At 45.3% G+C, this 19,843-nt stretch overlaps 1 protein-coding gene across 6 annotated transcripts in view; it reads left to right on the top strand.

Moving 5' to 3' along the window:
- Positions 1-2,063: 2,063 nt before the first annotated feature.
- The window catches only part of USP36 (ubiquitin specific peptidase 36), a 43,920-nt gene continuing 26,140 nt past the window's right edge, over positions 2,064-19,843 (top strand). The window contains exons 1-6 of one of the 6 annotated variants that reach the window (XM_037808794.1): positions 2,064-2,198; positions 4,312-4,481; positions 6,809-7,070; positions 8,296-8,517; positions 15,313-15,423; positions 16,121-16,223. In XM_037808794.1, the coding sequence (XP_037664722.1) occupies positions 6,818-7,070; positions 8,296-8,517; positions 15,313-15,423; positions 16,121-16,223 (689 nt within the window). In that variant the 5' untranslated portion in view covers positions 2,064-2,198; positions 4,312-4,481; positions 6,809-6,817. The other 5 variants (XM_037808793.1, XM_037808795.1, XM_037808796.1 and 2 more) reach the window with 5 other exon arrangements.

Genomic DNA, 19,843 nt, shown 5'->3' with positions numbered 1-19,843 from the left:
GGATGAGCTCATCGGGTAGGGGGCTGTTTCACTTAAAAGAAGCATCATTCTACACGCCCAGCAGCAAAACAGGAGGTTGTAGGTGCTCTACATTCTCTCTGACCTGGAATCTTGATAACTGCTGCTATTCCGGTGTGTGTGAAATGTTCCTCCTTGTGGTTTTAATTTGCCCTCCTCTGGCGACCTTTGAGCCTGAGCACCTTTGACTTGTAAATTGCTCTTCACGACTGTTTCACCAGGAATTCCTGCTCTGAAGGCTTCTCGCAGGGAATGTGAAGGAGGGGGAGGGGAGGAGTGTGGGTGGCCAAAGACTCCTCCCAATCTCTAGATCTCACACCCAAGCGGAACACAGGCCTTTCAGTCAATTCCTTTGTCACCGCTTAAGAACTGTGGAATACCTCAGAGGCCCTGAGCTAGAGGGGTAAACTTGGAGGCTGACAGACCTGAGTTTAAACCCTTACTTCACCACTTGCTTGCTGGGATCTTGCACAAGACTCTAACCAGACTCGGATTTCACATCTGTATGGGAACCATGGTACCCTTCTGTGAAGTTATGAGGATTACATTAGTTAACATTGGTCAAGTGGCCAGTTTGGTATCTGGCACATTAAATTTGAGCTCAGCAATGGTAGAAAATGTCAATTTTGTTACTAGAAGAATTAAAGAGATGTTGATCGTCTTTATTTCACAGAGGAGGAAATTTAGGCCCGGGTAATTTAAAAGAGGCAACCAGCTAATTAGGGCAGAGGTGGGATAAAACTCAAGTCTCCTGATTCCCCTGCCATTGCCGGTGCTCCCTGCTCCCCAACTTTTAATATCATCTTGTACATTGTATCAAGCCCAGAAGAGTTCGAGTAGCCTTTGTTTGAGTCGTTGCACGGCGCAGGAAGGACTGATCGAAACTTGTGCTATGCAGAATCAGGCTCAATGTAAAGCTAACAGGTGAGGATTCTCACAGGCAAGAGGGCATACGCTCAATTTTGGACTAGTATCACATTCTGCTTTTGTTTTGCTTGTCTTTTTTTTTTTCCTAAATCACCAGCACCAAATAAGTAATGCAAGTTGAATTTTGTTCTGATTACATCTATTCTCTCTCTCCATTCCCAGTCCTTATTTAAGGACTGTGGGGAGGGATGAGATTAGCTTCAGGGGGTTCACCCCACTCATTACTCCTATTTATTTCTCAAGAAAGACACAGCAGATAGGATTGTGTGTGCAAAGCCAGGACTTTTGGAAATAGTAGTTTATTCCCATCCTCTGCCTCTGAGCAGTCGGGCCAGGAAGTGTACACTCTCTCTCCACTTACCCTGGGCAATGGGGAGGAAGCCAACTCAGGAACTCCAGGTGAATGCCACTTTGAAAAATCCTGCGAGAGCAATACGTTTTTGTAAAAACTCAGCCAAGCCCTTAATGCACAGTTGTCAAGAGGTGATGCTTTAGGAGGGAGGAGTGGGGCTAGGGAACGCGCAGGGGTCTCCGGACACTTCAAAGGTCGAATGTCAACACTTCCTGACCCCTTCATCGAGAAAAGCCCTCTTGACTTGCTATCCCCTGGCTTCTACTGAGCATGCTGCGCTCATCACGCACGCCCTTGAACTACAGGCAAGTCCCCAGAGCTTGGAGATCCAGGCTCCTACGTCTTTGCACCCGCTTCTCCCCAGAACTAGCCCACGATGCTCAAAAAGCTCACTTGCACCAGGATGGCCAGGTGCAAGACAGCAACACTTCATCAATAGGTCACTACCTCCCTCCAGGCCTGGGGAGACGGGTCAGGAGCCCGCCTACGGCTGAGGGCGGAGCTTAGCCGAGCACCTCCCCCTGGAGGGGCGTGGGGCGCGCGCTGCAGTCGGAAGGCGAAGGAAGAAGGCTGCTGCTGCCTGGTGACTCGGCCCCAGGCGCGCGCGCCCCAGCCCGACCCGGAAGTGGCGGCCGCATCACGTGCTCTGCGGGAACTGATTGCGCGTCGGCTTTGGCGCTGCGTGCTTGCGTCATTGCGTAGGCTGACTGGGGCCCGGGATGGGCTGGTGACGCCTCCGGCGCGTAGAGCGGCTGCGGGCGGGCCCAGGAAACTGGGGGCGAAGATAGCTCCGCCTCTTAAAGCTGCGGGGGCCTCTGAGTGTCCGTGCAGCGCGCGCCGCGGGGCGAGGCGCCTTTAAGCGTCGCTGTGACACGTGTGTGAGGCGCCGGAGGCCCGGATGGTGAGTGTGCGGGGCCGCGGGCCGGGGGGACGCCAGCGCCTTGCGGGCCCGCTGCAGGCCGCCCCCGGGCCCCGGTAGGCTGGGGGCCGGTCGTGGCCACTCGCAGGGTTGCCGCCGCGGGGACCTCGCGAGGCCCGGGGCTAGGGGCGGGGGTGTCGCCGGGCGCCGGGCGCTGGAAGGGGTGGCGGGGCGCTCCGAGGGGCCGCGGGCTCGCGTCCGCGCGGGGCCCGGGGTGTCCCCGTGGAGGGGCCGGGAGGAGCGCGCGTGCCGCTGCGTGAGGTCCCCCGTGAACCCCGACCGGACCCAGGGCCAGGAGAGCAGGGAACGGTCTGCGTCAGCGCCGGGCACAGTCTTTACCCACGAAAGCATCCCTCACGCCGGACCCCGACCTTTGGTGGAATGGTTTAAGCCAGGGTCGGGGAGAGCTTTGTGCCTGTTTCCTGTGACTGGGGTTCGAGGGGAGGGCGCCCCCCCTGGAGACGGTAACCTTCCTCACGGTCACGGCGGAGGCGGTGCCTGCGCGCCTGGTGCCGGCCCTGGGCTTTTCAAGCACGCGTTGCTGCTGCGGGTAATAGTCGGTCTCCTTGGGCCTCTGCTTGATAGGGCAGCATCTAAAACCCCGGCGGAGCCGGTCGATGAGAATTTCCCGGTGCTCAGAGTCCAGTTTCTATAATGAATGCCAGGAATCCGGCCTCGAAGGAGGAAGATGCTCAGTTTGCTCTTTTCCCAGCAGGGGCTTGGACCTCTGCAGAAAGCCTTGGAGGGCCTGGGGAAGCCCCGCAGCCCCTTCCTACTCCTCCCCCAGCAGCACGTGGCCGATGGTGTCACTCTTGAGTGCAGTTTATCCTGGAAAAGTGAATTTAAAGAGAGAAGGGAGTGAGAATGTGCTTGAATGCTGTTTTGAGGAAGCTATGTTAGAGTACTCTGGGAGGTAGATAAACATATTGATAAGTATAACCCTTTGCTGGACAGTAGGACACCTGAAATGGAGAGAGTATCCTTAGTAAGTTTTGAAGACTATCTGTGTTATCAAATGTGTGCACCAGACGGGTTGCCAGTGATTTCAAGGATGATTTTCTTTGGATTCTTACACTGCAGGGTAGGAAATCATTTTTAGGTTATTTATAATGTTTTGGGTAAAATTTTTAAAGTAGAGGTTGATCTATTTGTTACAACCTCTGGCTCCACATTCAAGAGCAGCTTGGGGAGTGGGTATCTGTTATTTAAGCTTCTTGTCTCAAATTTATCTGAATTAAAGGCATTTAACTCTTCTTCTGTTATGCTAGTTGCCTGTCCTAGACATGAGCCCACGGACTCGGTTGCTCCATGACTGAGTTCTCAGCTGTCGGTAGACGAAGTAATGACCTTGTAGGGAGTTTTGCATAAAGCTGAATATCTTTCAGGTTTATCCTTCCTTCCGAGAGTATGATCATTCTACTATTTTATGTTAATGTGCTTTTATTCATGGGTGAAATATGTCTGGATTTGCTTTAAAGTAATCTGGGGGTGGTAAGGTGAATGAAGGTTGAAATTTCATATGTAGAAATAATTGAAGCTGAATAATGGGAGCACAGGGCTCACTGTGCTGTTCTGTCTACATTTGGGTATGTTTGAACATTTTCACCGTAAAAAGGTTGTTTCCTAAATACCTGAATTCTGAGTAATCACAGTGATTGTATATAATAATTAAAGAAAAAAATCCACACTTAGCAAAACTTTGCAACCCTCATTATTCCTTTGATTTTGTTTTGGGAATTTTATTGGTTCATGAAAACCCAAAGTTTGGGATGGTGATCTGTTACCTTTTATTCTTTGGAAATGAGATTTAGACTGGAGTTGAGTGGCAAGTGAATAGAAATTTTGTTCACTGGAATTGCCATCGTCTGGGTTAAGATACAGAGCAGATGTATTATGCCCACTCTAAGGATTTGTATCTGGTCAGCGCTGTTCTCTGGATTCTTCCTGAACCTGGAGCTCTAGGTATTTCTTTAGCCTCGATGACGATTTGTTCCTGGTAGATGGTCCTAGTTCCTTAGCTGCATCCATGGGGAGGAGCTAGGGAGACAGTGGGAAGGGTTGGCCTCACCTGATGATCTTGCTGTTCGTTCCACAGATTTGCACACCCATTCCACACAAAACACGTGGCAACTTGGTGCTTTAACGGGCCAAGGAGCGCCTGAATGCGTTCACCTAGTATAGCGCTTGCTCTGTCTGACTCGGTCCCTTCCTTGATAACCTGAGTCGATGTTGCAGAGGCAACTGGCCCACGATTACCTGTTCCAGGTAAGCCCTCAAAGGCTTCTGTGTATTTGTTCGTTTTCAACGAGTACCTGCAGTGGTTCTTGAATTGGTGAGGACTCACAGAAGGGTCGCCTGCCAAAAGGATCTTTTAGTTCCTCAAATGAGAATTCACAGGTGCTTTTCTTTTTCTTTAATTAAGCTTCTTACATATCTCTTCTCTGTTTTTTTTTTTTAATTTTTTATTGTGAAGTATATATATAGAAAAGTGGTAACTTTCAAACTACGATTTATTGAGTAATTGGAGAGCAAATTTCAGAGAATGTTATGGGTTACAGTTCCACAGTTTCAGTTATTTCCTTATTGTGATGTATAACGTGTATACAGAAAAGTGGTATCTTTCAAAGTACGATTTCACAAGTAGCTATAGAGCAAATTTCAAAGCCTGTTAACATATCTCTTCTTTACAGAAATTTTTGTAGAAAAAGAATTTGAATCCATGTGCAGCATTAGCTGAATCATGTATGAGATGGTGGAAAAAGTCCTTGCTTTTACCAGAATAGAGTTCTGGGGAACCCCTGACTAGCTGGTTTCCTCCTGGCAAGCTGGATACTAGGCACCAGAGGGAGTCTTGCTTTTCTGATGTGAATGAGGAAGTTAAGGACACATTTTTCTGAGTGTGACTCAAATGGTCTTTGAGCCTTGGCTAAGCAGGTGCAGTTGTGAGGTAGTGAGTGGAGAAGCACTGAAAAGTAGATACAGTGTAGCAGTCGGAGTGTGACTGGGGCTTCCTGCTGGTTACAGTTTCTGTGCTGCTCCACTGGGCAAGCCTCAGGCATCTGCTGGGGATGCTGTGTAGCACTGCTCTCCCCTTACCGAGTGTGTGTTGTCGGGCTACTCCTGACAGCCACCTCAGGAGCTGCTTTATGTCCCCATTCTACAGTGGAAGACAGGGAGGCTTGGAGAAGTTTGGGTGACTTTACCTGGGCTTCCCAACTAATGGTTGATGGGCCGAGGAGTGACCTGGGCCTGCTGTGTTCCAAAGCCTGTGGTCCAGCCACTCGCCCACTTTGCTTCATTGTTCTTCTGTTTTGATAGCTTGTCTGCGGGAAGTTTTGCTTAAGTGTAGCCATCTTATCTATGCTATTTGCTAGTCCTATGATTTTTTTCTTTTCTTCCCCTTATTCCTCTCTCACTGTCTGGTGGACATATAATGCAGGCTAGAATTGTAATTATACAATATTATAGTAAACTCATTAAAAAATGAAAAGAAACAGATGAAATTAATTTTAATAGTATTTTTTATTCAACTCGCTATGTGTAAAATATAATTTTAACATGTAGTCAGTCTAAAAATTATCTAGAAACTCCATATCTTTTCTTATACTAAACTTTTGGAATCCAATGTGGTTTATATCTACAGCACGTTTCAGTTTGGACTGGCTTCATGTGCTCAGTGGGCCCAGGTGGCTTGTGGCCTTCTTAGGGAACAGTTCTGATCTGAAAGTCCATTTGGCGAGACATCCTTATACTAACTTCTTGTGTTAGTATCCTGGGGCTGCTATAACAAATTACTTCTAATTGGGTTACTTAAACAACAGAAATTCATTTTCTCACAATTCCGGACACTAAAAGTCCCAAATCAGGGTGTGACAGGGCTCTGGTCCCTCCAGGCCTCCAGGAGACAACCCTTCCTTGGCTTGTGGCGCGTTGCTCCGCTCCCTGCCGCCATCTTTCTTCTGTGTCTGTCTCTGTCCAAATTTCCTTCTTATAAGGACACCAGTTATATTGGATTCAGGGCTTGCCCTGAATATCACCTTCACTAGTTACGTCTGCAGAGGCCCTTTTTTTGGATGAAATCACATGCTGAGGTTCCAGGTGGACATGAATTTTGGAGGGACTCTATTCGACCCAGCACATTTCTTTGTCACATGGATTTTTGTGTGTGTCTATAACTGAGAACCTTAACCAAATTAGTGTTTCCCTGGTTTTAAGTAGACATTAGGTTCTCATAATGGCCTTTAGAGGGGATATTGGCAGTGGCACCAAGCCTGATATCTGCAGTCGTTGAGACACTTTTTGAAGAGAAGCCTGTGGAGGGGCAGCCTGGCCTCCTCAGTGTGGTTACTGGCCGTTTAGCTCTCCTGCGAAGGCACCTTGTCTTTTTGAGAGGACGAACGGGGACTCGAGCATTTCTGGATGGTCAGCAACGTGCTTCCGTGTATTGTACTTATCTGTAGGGTTGGAAACTTATCTGGAGAAGTTTTCTTGGTGGAGAGTGGCCTTAGTGACCAAGAGGGGATTTTAGGTGAAAAGGTGTTCCAGTTCCTGAGCCTTAGGTATTCACAGCCCGGTGTTCCTTGTCCCCACAGTGACACACCATGCCAATAGTCGATAAGCTGAAGGAGGCTCTAAAACCCACTCGCAAGGATTCGGCTGATGATGGGGACCTGGGGAAGCTCCTGGCCTCCTCTGCCAAGAAGGTCCTTTTACAGAAGATCGAGTTTGAGCCAGCCAGCAAGGGTTTCTCCTACCAGCTAGAGTCACTGAAGAGCAAATATGTGTTGCTGAACCCCAAGACAGAGGGCGTCAGTCGCCACAGGAGTGCTGAGGAAGCACAGATCCGGAGGCAGGGTACGTGCGCTAGGTGACGGGGCCGACGCACCGGGAGATGGGCACATGCCAGAGCTGGCACAGAGGCGCGTGCTGGGGGACTGGGGGGGTGGACTAAATATGGACTAAAATAGGAACAAAAACAGTGTGTTCAGAGGATTGTGAATTTTACTGGGATGGGGGGTGGGTCAGTGATTTTAGTTGAAGAAATATTGATACAGTGTAGGAAAGAGATCTGTGTCTTAGAGCTTCCTTGAGACTTGCTCCCTGCCCCCCCTGCCCCCAGTTTCATAGGATCATAAGCAGGGCCTGGAGATTTAGGGCAGCCTGGGGGGCAGGATAGGGTACAGGGTACCAGGGCCTGCTTCCTGTAGCTTCTCATTCTCTGAATCCTTTTTTTTTTTTTTAAGTATGTACTGCCTTTACATTAATAACACTGAATGTTAATGGATTACACTCCCCAGAAAAATGACACAGATTGGCAGAATTGATTAAAAAAAAAAATCCATGTATGTGCTGCCTATAAGAGACTCATTTTAGACTCAAAGATACAAATACGTTGAAAGTGAAAGGCAACAACTATATAATGGTACCAGGAATAATTGATTGTACACTTTGGATGACTGTATGACATGTGAACAATCTCAATAAAATTGAATTTAAAAAAAAAGAAAAAGAAATAAAAAGCCTCCATATCAGAAGGGAAGAAGTAAAAGTTTCACTGTTTGCAGACAACATAATCTTATATTTAGTAAGTCCTGAAAAGTCTATGACAAAGCTACTAGAGCTAATAAATGAGTTCAGCAAAGTGGTGGGATATAAGATCAACATGCAATAATCAGTAGTGTTTCTATACATTAGTATTGAGCAATCTGAGGAGGAAATCAAGAAAAAAAATCCATTTACAATAGCAGCTAAAAGAATAAAATGTCTAGGAATTAACTTATCCAAGGATGGAGGAGACTTCCGGGGAGATGGTGGAGGAGTAAGGTAGAACGGGCTTCTCGCCCATCATTCTCTGAATCTTGTCCTCTTGTCCATGGAAGGGTGCGAATCCTAGACCTGAGTGGTCTCGGTGGCTCCATTGGGTGATCACCTTTACTCCCAGGCTTTCTAGGAACTTCCAGTAAAGGGGAGCACTGGAACTCTCAGTGTTTATATAAGCAGTTTCTTTTTGTGGTCTAGCTGAAAGTACACCCGTGCCTAGACTTAGGCTGCCACTTTTCTCCCCTTGCCTCCTTCTCAGGCAGCGAGCATGGATATGAAAGCTGCAGCGATGGTGTCCCAGCCCCACAGAAGGTGCTCTTCCCCATGGAGCGGCTGTCTTTGAAGTGGGAGCGTGTTTACCGGGTCGGAGCGGGACTCCACAACCTCGGCAACACCTGCTTCCTGAACTCGACCATCCAGTGTCTGACCTACACGCCGCCTCTGGCCAACTACCTGCTGTCCAGGGAGCACGCCCGCCACTGTGAGTGGGCTCGGGGGTGGGGGCTTGGCTCTGGGCCCCTGGACTGGCCAGTGTCTGAGGCAGGCAGAGCCGTGCACTTGTGGCACAGCCGGTCTCGGTCTGGGGCTAAGTTTGGGGTAAGGTTCACGTATGTAGTAACCCACAAAGCCTAAATTTGAATTGTGCCTGCTGGGAGACTGGGTTGTGAAACGAATCATTCAGGTGGACTAGTAGTTTCTAGGCTTTTCTGATGATAATTACCCAAAGAGTAAAAATGTTTTCAAAAAAATCCCTCCAAAGTACGTATAGTCTGCTGTTTACAAATTCTATACACTTATCACTGTACCAGCATTTTATCTACATATAAAAGATACTTCAAAGTAGAAACTAAAAATGGGTGAAATAAAGACAAAATTAGGTATAACTTACCAAAACTGAGGAAAATAGAGTCTAGTCTTTGACAATTAAGGAAATTATGAAGCAATGGTAAAAATCTTTTCATAAAACACCATGTTGAGAGGGTTTTACGGTGACTGGTGTGGAACTTTGAAGGAACAGGTCATCCTGACCCTTCTCAAACTCTCCTATAGACTAGGAAGAGAGAGAATACTTGGATAACAAAAGTAAACAAGTACAATATGGGAAAGAAGCTTGTCTTATTCATGACTAGAGATATGAAAGTTCTTGACAAAGTGCCAGCAAATCGAATTCAAGTCTTAAAACACTATGAGCAAGTTGTGTTCATCCCAGAAATGTGAGAATGTGCTAAGATTAGAAAGTCTCCAGCTGTCCTTTACTGAGAGAGCACAGCACTGGAGTTGAGAAGCAAAAATTCTAGAGCTGGGCCTTCTGGGGTCACACCGTGGCTCAGCGTTGTGGTAGCTGTGAGTCCTGAACCTCTTTCTGTGTCTTGTTCCTCACCTGTGAAATAGTAATACTGTCGTCTTCATAGGAAATGAATTATATGAAGAGCTTAGAAGAGTACTTGGCACACAGGAGGTACTATATAAGCGATTGTGAATTCTGCAACTTTAGTTAATTACTTTTATATTAACACATTAAAGGAGAAAGTTCACTGTTCTAGTTTGCTAATGCTGCTGGGATGCAAAATACCAGAAATGGATTGGCTTTTATAAAGAGGATTTATTTGGTTACACAGTCACAGTCTTAAGGCCATAAAGTGTCCAAGGTAAGGCTTCAACAAAGGGTAACTTCACTGGAGGATGGCCAGTGGCGTCCAGAAAACCTCTGTTAGCTGGGAAGGCATGTGACTGGCGTCTTCTCCAAGTTCTGGTTTCAGAATGGCTTTCTCCCAGGGCATTCCTCTCTAGGCCGCAGCTCCTCTTCAGAATGTCTCTCTTGGTTGCTCTTGGGGCATTTGTCCTCTCTTAGCTTTTCCGGAGCAAGAGGCCATCTTCAAACTGTCTCTCATCTGCAGCTCCTCTCTCAGTTTCTGTGTGTTCTTCAAAGTGTCCCTCTCGACTGTAGCAAGCTTGCTCCTTCTGTCTGAGTTTATACAGTGCTCCAGTAAACTAATCAGAGCCCATGCTGAATGGGTGGGCACACCTCCATGGAAATTATCCAGTGAAAGCTCTCGCCCACAGTTGAGTGATCAGATCCCCATGGAAACATCCAATCAAAAGTTTCCAACCCAGTCAACACCAATACATTTCCTGCCCACATAAGACTGCATCAAAGATAATGGCATTTTGGGGGACATAATAAATCCAAACCAGCACAGTCACCTAAAAGTAGATGCTAAAAAGGAAAACCGTGACAAAATACTCTTAGCAAAATAGCAGTAGAAGGAAGTTTTCTTAAGTTGATACAGGGTATCTATTAAAAAAAACACAGAAAGCATCATTCTAAATAGGGAAATATTGGAGGCATCTTCCCTAAAACCAGGAGTGAGACAAGGATGGCTGCTGTCAGCCCTTCTGTTCACTTTTGTGCTCCCTAGCCACAACGGGGAAGTACAAGAGAGAAAGGTGGGATAACACTGTCGCGGTTGGCAAACAATATGCCTGTCTGCACAGGAAACCAAAAGAATAGTTAGATAAATTACCAGGAACTTGGCAAGGGGAATTTGGCAGCATGGCTAGATATAACATCAGTATACAAAAGTCAGTTGAAGTTCTCTACACCAACAATAAGCAAATTTAAAAATTTGCTATTATAGAAAAATTACAACAGCAACACAAAGGATAAAGTACATAGACCTAAATTTAGTGAGATGTGCAAGACTTGTATGTGGAAAATCTTTACTGAAAGACATTAAATGATACCTGCATAAATGGAGAGAGAGCATCTGTTCACAGAAGGAAGGCTCAATGTCATAAAAATGTCACTTCTCCCCAAATTAATGTAAAGGTTTAATGTAGCTCCAGTAAAAAACAAAAACAAAAACCAACAGAGTTTCAGTGGATCATAAGTTGAATCTAAAATGTGTATAGAAAAGGAAACCAAAGGACCCAAAATAGCCAAGACACTTCTAAAGAAGAAGAATGAGAAGAGACATGCCCTGCCAGCTATACAAGGTTCCTGTAAAGTCATAGAAATTAAGGCATCATAGTATTGGGTCAGGGAGAGACAGACAGACCAATGGAATAGAATAGAGCCCAGAAACAGACCTGCATATACTTGGGAATGTGATGTTTCAAAGCAATTTTTTGCATATAAGAGGACCTGCAGTTTTAAATAAATAGAGCTGAAAAAAATTGTTTTCCCATATTTCATATGGAAAAAAATGAAATGACTCCCATTTCATAGCATATACAAAAGTAAACATCAGATTCATTAAATACTTAATATCAAAAGTAAAACTTAAAAGTAAGAACTTTTGTTCATCACAAAACACCTAAAGAGAATTAAAAGGCCAACTACAAACTGGGAGAAGCACCTATGACACATAAACAACCAAGGGCTTGGTATCAAGAATATATAAAGAACCAAAAAATCAACAAGGAAAAGACAGAGACCTGGCCTGCCCTCAGGAGTGCCATTGGAGCCATGATGGTTGCTGTCTCATAGGTTTGTGATCGATAGGGACCCAGGAGCCTCACAACATGGCATGTGGTGGAGAGGATGTAGATCCCTGAGGTTCCTTGGAAACAATTTGTCACTCTCCTCATCTATTACCCATCGATCCTACTACCGAAAAGCTCTTGTACACGTATGCCAGGAGAGCCACTTGAAAATGTCTATAACAAAAAACTGAGCAATCCAGCTGCCCATCAACAGGGTGGAGATGGGAGTTAAGGTCGAGTCATGTGGTGGAATATTACACGGCAGTGAGAAGCATGAAGCAGTCATGTGAATGAGTCTTGGGACCACGAAGTTGAACGACTGCATGCAGCACAAATTCCTTTTACAAAGTCTAAAAACAAGCAGGACGAGAATGGAGTATTTAAGGATTCATATATGCGATAAAACCTAAAAAAACCGCACAAAAGCAACAAAAAAGAGGATAATTAAAAGATAGTGATCGAAGATCAGGATATGGCCAGACACTGGAAGGTGGGGGAGATGGGGTCGGAGTGTGGGAGGAGCATGCTACAATAAAGTGCTGGATCGCATGGCGTGCTCAGGGGTGTGATATTATTTAGAAAAATGAATGAAGGAAGGATGACCTTGCAGCAGAAATAATATTTCTAAATGTCTTTTAATTGTAATGAGTTCATAGTAGCAGTGGTTAGTCTCTTAAGGCACGATGTACACTTTTCAGATGGAGTTGACTGCTATAAATCTATTTCAAATAGACACCTTGCCAATTTTGAGGTTTAGTGTGGCAGACTTCTTGTAATATTTTACTGGATTGTCTTTGTTTTTATCTTGTGATGTTGATGACAAGATCCTACCAGTGGTAGGTTTGTTAGCTCTGCCGTTTATTTGTTAAAACTATGCTTCCACTATCTTCCATTCTTGGTTTTTCTGTAGGAATCTTTTTGAGCCATTTGTCAACTTTGTGAAGGTTAATATAATTAAAACTAGATGACGTCTGTAAATCCGCTTGACCTGACTTGCATAAGTCCGGGTGTGTTACAATATATTGATAGCAAGCAGAGTGTTAATAAACCTTAATTTATTAACTTTTTTAGAATAAAACATATGAAGAGAAGTCTTTGTACTTCTGCCTCTACACCGCTGCATCTCAGTGGCCCCTAGGTGAGCCTGGCTCTTCTCTCCTCCTCCTTGAGTTACACTGTTTGAAGATTCTCAGAGACCCTGCGATGTGCCCTTGAGCATGACAGGGTCTGCTGTCCATGCAGCACAGAGCACCAGCTCCTGCCGGGTGCTGCTGACCACCAATATGTAGCTAGAAAATAAAGACTTTTTGTAAAAAACCCAAAAGGAACATACAATTAAATCCTATTCTTTGGTACATTAAAATGTCTGTCTTGTAAGTGTTTGTCCACATGCCACCTAAATTAATCTCGAGTGCTGTGAGAGCTTTGGGAGACCTGAATCAGGTATTTCTGTCTCGAGTGTTACTTGCTCTGTTTGGGAGCGGCGCCTCTCAGGCTGACAGCAGCATTTTACGTATGTATAAAGGGTCGAGTCCACAGAGCTTTTATAGTAAATAACTTATCTCCAGTTAGGTATTTGGAAATAAGAGCTCTGCTTGTTTGTTTAACATTTGTTAAGCTTTACATTTTAAGATATTTTAAATGATGTGTTAGGTTTTTGCTTAATTTTGAGCCCCCCCCCAAAAAAAACCACCACTTTTGTCAGTTAAAAATAAATGTAATACAGATGAGGTTAGAAAAGCCCAAGAAGAAACGTTACAGTGAAAAACAAAAGTCTCTCCTTTATATAAAGGTAATCATGTGAACATTTTTGGGTGACTTCCCAAGATTTTTTTTATGTAAATACTAGCATTTTTATGTTTATGTAGTAAATAATAGTAAATAAGCTGTGTGACATTCCATTATTGATTTTTTTTTTTTAATTCAGTTTTATTGAAATATATTCACAAACCATACAGTCATCCATGGTATACAATCAACTGTTCACAGTATGATCATATAGTTATGTGTTCATCACCACAATCTATTTCTGAACATTTTCCTTACATCAGAAAGAATCAGAATAAGAATAAAAAATAAAAGTGAAAAGAGAATACCCAAACCATCCCCCCATCCCACCCTATTTGTCATTTAGTTTTTACTCCCATTTTTCTACTGATTTTTTTTTCAATTTTTTAACTTTGTTTATCAAAAAATTAAAAACAAACAGGCAAACAACAACCAAAAAAACCCCACAACATTTCAAACAAAGCAATGGATTAAGGAAAACAAATAACCTAAAATAATTACTTTGCTTCCAATATGTTCCTACCATACCCCAAGAAAATTAATAAACCATGTCCAAACAGAGGAGTAAGAAAAACAAATAATCTAAAATAACTACATTGCTTCCAACATGTTCCTACCATACCCCAAGAAAATTAACAACCCCTAAGAAAACAAAGGAATATGAGCCATTATTGATTTTGAGATGAGGTTTTAAAAGGAATAATTGATGCGTGTTGAATTTTATGTTATGAGATAGATCTTTTTGTGAAGCTTGCATACTGTTGAGTATATCTAGACAGCAGTGGCTTGCAGAATTGAAGATGTGTTTGCCCTTTGACCCAGAAACTTCTCTTGTAGGCGTACACCTTAGAGAAACTCACGTATGCACAAGGAAACGGGTCCAGGAGCACTCCCTACAACGTTGTTTGTTCTCGCACAAAACGAGCAATGTATAAACAAACTGTGATCAGTTCATCCAGTGAAATACCTAGCTGTAAGAATGAGCTAGGCTTAAGTCTTGCTCTTTTAAAAGAGCAAGTTGCCAAATGACACATAATACATGGTACAGTTCTATGAAGTAGGTTTGTAGAAATGCAGTGTAATGCTGTGTATTGTTTATGCACACATACATGGGTATCAATACAGTAAATGTGTTTTGGGGAGTGATAATTACCGAATTTGGGATAGTAGTTCCCTCTGAAGGAAGGATCGGGAGTCGAGAAGAGAGTTCCACTGCTGCACCAATTTTTTTTGTATAAAAAATTCCTAAATTTGGTGTTATGTTCTTTGTACTTCTCTTTTTGTCTAAAATATTTCATTATTTTAAAGAATCTAAAAGTTTACCGCTGTCCAGCCTAATGCCTAAGGAGGAGCAAGTAGCTTCACATACAGCAGAGGCTCACTAACTGCCCCAAGGCTAAGTCCCGCCCTCTGCCTGTTTTTGTAAATTACCTTTGGGTGGAACATAGCCACGCCTGTTTGCTTAGACCTTGTCTAAGGTGCAGAATTAGATAGTTTTAACAGAGACCATCTGGCCCATGAAGCCAAAAAATACTCACAGTCTGGCTCTTTACAGAAGGCTGTGCTGACCCTGATCTGTAGCAATAAGGGGTTGGCTGGAAGCCCCAAGTCCACCAGCCTACTGACCATGTGGCGCAGCTTGGAAATCAGAAAAAAATGTTCTTCTGAACTCTGTTTTGAAAATCAGACTTCTTTTTTATAAGTAAATAGTACCCATGAAATATAGAAAGAATTTCACGCAGTCCCAAAACATCAACCCGGAGTGATAGTGTGAGATCGTCAGAATCAGCAGCTCTGGATGAGTCATGGCGTCCAGCAGCAAAGAACATTTCCTCGGCCATGGCAGGCCGACTTTGGGAGCCTTGGCTCCGTGTGGCTCAGCGGTCCCTTCACAGGCTGGTTTGCCCCCATTGCTTTTCCTCTGTCATGTCGGGGCAGGCTGTCATCACGTGCTCTCTTGGAAGCTCTCGACTTAAGGTGACCGCTGCTCCCATTTCCGCAGGTCATCAGGGTGGTTTCTGCATGCTGTGCGTCATGCAGAATCACATTGTTCAGGCCTTCGCCAACAGCGGCAACGCCATCAAGCCCGTCTCCTTCATCCGAGATCTGAAAAGTAAGAGCTGGCGAGGGGTGGTGGGAGAGGAAGGTCATGAACCGAGTCCCAGGGTCTTGTTCTTTGGAGCTTGTCTGCTTGTGGTGGATGAATATGCCCGTGTTTTGGGGTGCAGACTAAAGGAGCAGTGTTTCCGAGACTCCCGGGAGGGGGCAGCACATGACCTTGAAGGGTCAGGCCGAGGGCTGGTGGGGTGTTTCCGGCAGGCCAGTCAGTGTGGGCGAGAGCTGGAGGATGGAGCATCATGCGGAGTGCGTGGTGAAGTCCTGCTTGCTGGGGGAACCCAGTGCCCAGTGTGTCATCACATGTCCCTGTCACCTGGCAGGAATGATCTGTTGGTTGCTTTCGAAAACCTGGTAAATTGCAGCGCGGCAGCATGGTTGTAATCTATTTGCATTCTCTATGGGTTCTCTGGAAAGCCAGTGTGGTTGGTGGATTTTGTGTTCTTCATGGCTTGATATTCTGTGGCATTTGAGGTTTTCTCAGATATTGAGTCTTTGACCCCTTAGGTCTCACTGAGAAGCCGAAAGTGGTGATGAGTCGTGGTTGGGAGGTCGAATGTTCACGTGGCGCTCTCGTTTTCCTTGTTTGCTGTGTGGAAGGGTGTACTGTTCCACACTGTGACCGTGAGGAGGTGATTCTGGGAACAGCAGGTGCTCTCCCTACTGATCTGATGCTTCTCTCCTTCCGGTTTTAGAAATCGCCCGGCACTTCCGCTTTGGGAACCAGGAGGATGCCCATGAGTTCCTCCGGTACACCATTGACGCCATGCAGAAGGCCTGCCTGAACGGCTGTGCCAAGTAAGTGTGCCACCCGCCCTCGGGGTGCGGCGCTCCTGTACTGCAGAGAAGGCAGGGCGCTGTGAGAGCGGCGCCGGACCATGGGGCAGCCGGCCCCCCATCTTGGGCTGCCCAGGCTTTCCCATTGTAGGTGGGGTGGGATTTACATCAGGGCCATTTCCCAGCTGAAGCCCCAGCCTGGGACTGCACTTGCTTCCAGGAAAAGGGCTGCCCACTTCGGCCTCCCTGCTGAGGGCACTCTGTGGGGGTCCGGCCATGGGGCAGGCGCTCCGTTTCAGCAGCTCCGTGAGCGGAAGACGCGTCAGCAGATCTGCTAGGATGCTCAGCTGTCACCATGGACTTTCTCTCTTTTTCTAATCACCATGTTAGTTTCGGGTCTCTTAAATCAGAGACTGTCAGCTTACTGGAGGCAGGGGGTGGTAGGAATTATGTGACTATAAAATAAGTTGAAAGCATACAGGAAAATTTGAGGTTAGGAAGTTGATAATTTTCAAGATTTTACTCTGCCCAGTTACTGTTTCTTACTTTCACATTTGAAAGCCTGATTCATACACGTGACTGATGGATTATGTTATGTCCCATGTTCCTTCACGTCTAGAGAAATACAGTTACCATCAAGAATTGTTTTTGAGATAGAAGAAAACAGGCAGGAGATGTGCACTCTTTTATGGTTATTGCCTAGGCTTAAACAAAACAGAATCCTTGATTCTGGAAATAATTCCTCAGACAACTTGGGAAACATAACTGGAATGTTCTTCAGAAAAGTTGCCCAAGTTACAGCAGTAAGTGATTGAAAAGGGAAAGCCCCTGGCAAAGGTTTCCACAGGATTCTTTGGACACTCACCTGCTGGTCTGAGATGATCTGGCCTGGTCACGTGTTCTTCCCGGAAGGGCCCCACGTCTCCGTCCCTTCTGTGCACATTATGGGGGTGCCCTTTCCTGCTGGCCCCAGTTAACTGACTGACTGAATAGCTGTCTGGTGAATACCTCCTGTGTGCCAGGCACTGGATGAGGCCCTGGGTACCTGGAGATCAAAGCCAAGGTCCTTGAGTTTGAGGAGCTCTGGTGCAATTGGTTAAGATAAACCAGTTGGCCTGCACACCCTCACATGCCAGGTGCTGTGGTGGGGGAGCTTCTGGGACCACCCCCAAGAGGAGCCTCCCGCACAGTGGAGCTTCCCAAAACGGGTGACCCCTAAGGGTGAGGTTGGAAGGAATTAGACCAGGAATGTGGCCTCGAGAGGAGCATGCCTGCAGCCTGGGTTCTCAGTGCCCTGGTCACAGGTGGAATCACCTGGGGAACTTTTAAGACAGTGACTGACACCCAGGCCCCGTCCCAAGCCAGTGAAACCAGAATCTCTGGAGGTAGGAGAAATGGGAAGCAATGGGCAGTAGATGGAGAAGTTGATGTGGGGATTTCGGGGTAGGAGCCCAGGTGTGTGGTGTGGTCGTGGTGCAGATGGTGGTGAGCTGTCCACTGAAATCGGGAGAACTTGGGGCAGGGGGGCAGGAGTGGAGCTGGGCAATAGCCCCGAGAGAGTTGGGCACTTAGCAGACACCAGGCCGTGAATAGAACGGTGCAATTACTGAGTTTTCATAAAGCTAAATTTATTCAATTTAATTTGCATGTGCAAGGGCCTTTTTGGTTTTTTGATTTTGTTAATGTTTATTTTACCTTGCATTGTGATTAGAGAGTGTTCGTAACATTTCTACTTCGTGGAACTTACTGATGTTTTCTCTGTGACCTGATGGATGATCAGTTTTTGTGACTGCCCGCTGTGCACTTGGGAAGATGGTTACCAGGGTGTAGGGTCCAAGGTGCATGTCCCTGAGTTCTGGCCTGTTGACTCATGTCCTTGTCGTCTGTGTGATCTGCTTTGGATGAGAATGGTGGGTTCAGGGCTCCTCTTACGGTGTGTTTCTATCTGTCCCCTTGCAGTTTCTGTAGCTTCTGCCTTATCCAGGTGGTTGCTGCTCCATGTTCCTAAATGTCCTATCTTAGGTGAGAACTGTAGCGTTTAGCCCTACTGAGCGTCTTTCTTGGTCACATTGGTTGCCTGTGGCTTGGATTCTGCTGGGCCCAATCCGAGGCTCACGACCCCTGCTTTCTTAATGAGATTTTCATCTGCCCGTCATTTCTTGGCTGGCCCCCTTCTGAAACACTTGGTTTTAGGCGTGCTGCAAGTGTACAGTGTATCGTTCTGGCTCGCTTTGTGAGATAAACTGAAAATCATCTTTTAGTAGGCGAGTTAAGCCCAAACACAATTATTGAAATGACCGCAAAGCTTGGTCTCAGCTGTCTTATTACTGTGTGTTACAATCACCATGCAGAGTTCGTTTGCTTTGCTTCTTTTTGATTCTCCGTACCATGGGTGCTGCTCTCTTGACCCATACTGTCTGATCTGTCAGCTTTTCTTGGTATCCTTCACTGCCAGCCTCTTTTCCCTCGCCTCTCTCTTGTCATTTTTCAGTTATATTGTTTCCTTCTGCTGGGACACAGAGGATTTATGTATTATTATTCTCCATTCATCCCTGCCTTTTTTCATCTAGTGTTTGATCTCTGGTTTAATAGATTCAGTGCTTGTCGTCCATCCTGCTGGATTTCCCAGTGACTCTGGTTTGGGTGCAGCCTGTCTGCTGGGAGATCCCTCAAGGAGGGCCCAGGGTTGTCAGATTCCCTGGCTTTGAGAAGTTTGTGGCTGTCTTCTTCTCTTGACCTTGTGAGTTATTTGAGGACCTTTTTATCTTTAAAATCTAATACTTTTATAGGAATGTACTTGGAGCAGAGTGTTGGAGGCCAGTTTTCCCAGGCTCCTGGAGGATTCTTTTAGTATGTCCATTCAGGTTGGGTTTTCCCCCTTGTCACCTGAACAGTGACAATTAGAGGTTGAATCTGCGGCATAGACTGACTCTGGACTCGGGACGCATGCAGGCAGAAACTTCTTGGTAGCATCAGAATAAACCTTCAGCAACAGTAGGCCTGTACACTGTCACTTTTAAGTTAGCTCGATTTCAATATCATGGTTTAAAAACATGCAAGTGAAAATGAGGAAAACACTAAGTCAGTATGTTGTGTTGCCAAACTTAGTGTTTGTTTTGCAAAATGTATGTGGTTAATGTGTCTGTTCCTGGGAAAGTGATCTTTGCTTGGTGAGATTCTGCAATGAGCTGAAGGGTCTTCACCCCTCGTGAATACGTGCCGGTGTTAGTTTTTGTTTGTTTGTTTTAAAGGCATGCTTTCAATTTCTGGAAAGTTTTCTTAAATTATAATGTGTTCAGTTGTTACCTTTACTTTTTTAGCATCTCCAGTTTTTGTCTGTCTTTCATTTCAACTACTGGCCTGGCTGTGCTTTCTTCATCTCATTTTCATTCTCTTGGTCGTTCTCCTGCCTTAATTCATTGCCCTTTATTAAGTTTTTATTTGACTCTTTCTTCTCTCTTGGGCCCTTTGTAATTCACTCTTCATTTCTGAAGTGACTGTTTAAATTTTTGCCTTTTCTTTCCAGAGTTCAATTAACTTTTCTTTTTTTTTCTTTAATTTTTAAATTTGTTATTCATATTTTCAAATGCTTGTTTGAGGATATTTAATTCATTTTGGAGTTTTGTGTTGCCATTTTCTTC

This window comes from Choloepus didactylus, chromosome 18, assembly GCF_015220235.1.
Source record: "Choloepus didactylus isolate mChoDid1 chromosome 18, mChoDid1.pri, whole genome shotgun sequence".
NCBI lineage: Eukaryota > Metazoa > Chordata > Mammalia > Pilosa > Megalonychidae > Choloepus > Choloepus didactylus.
Note: the sequence above shows the minus strand (reverse complement) of the source record. Positions and strands in the feature narration are given on the sequence as shown.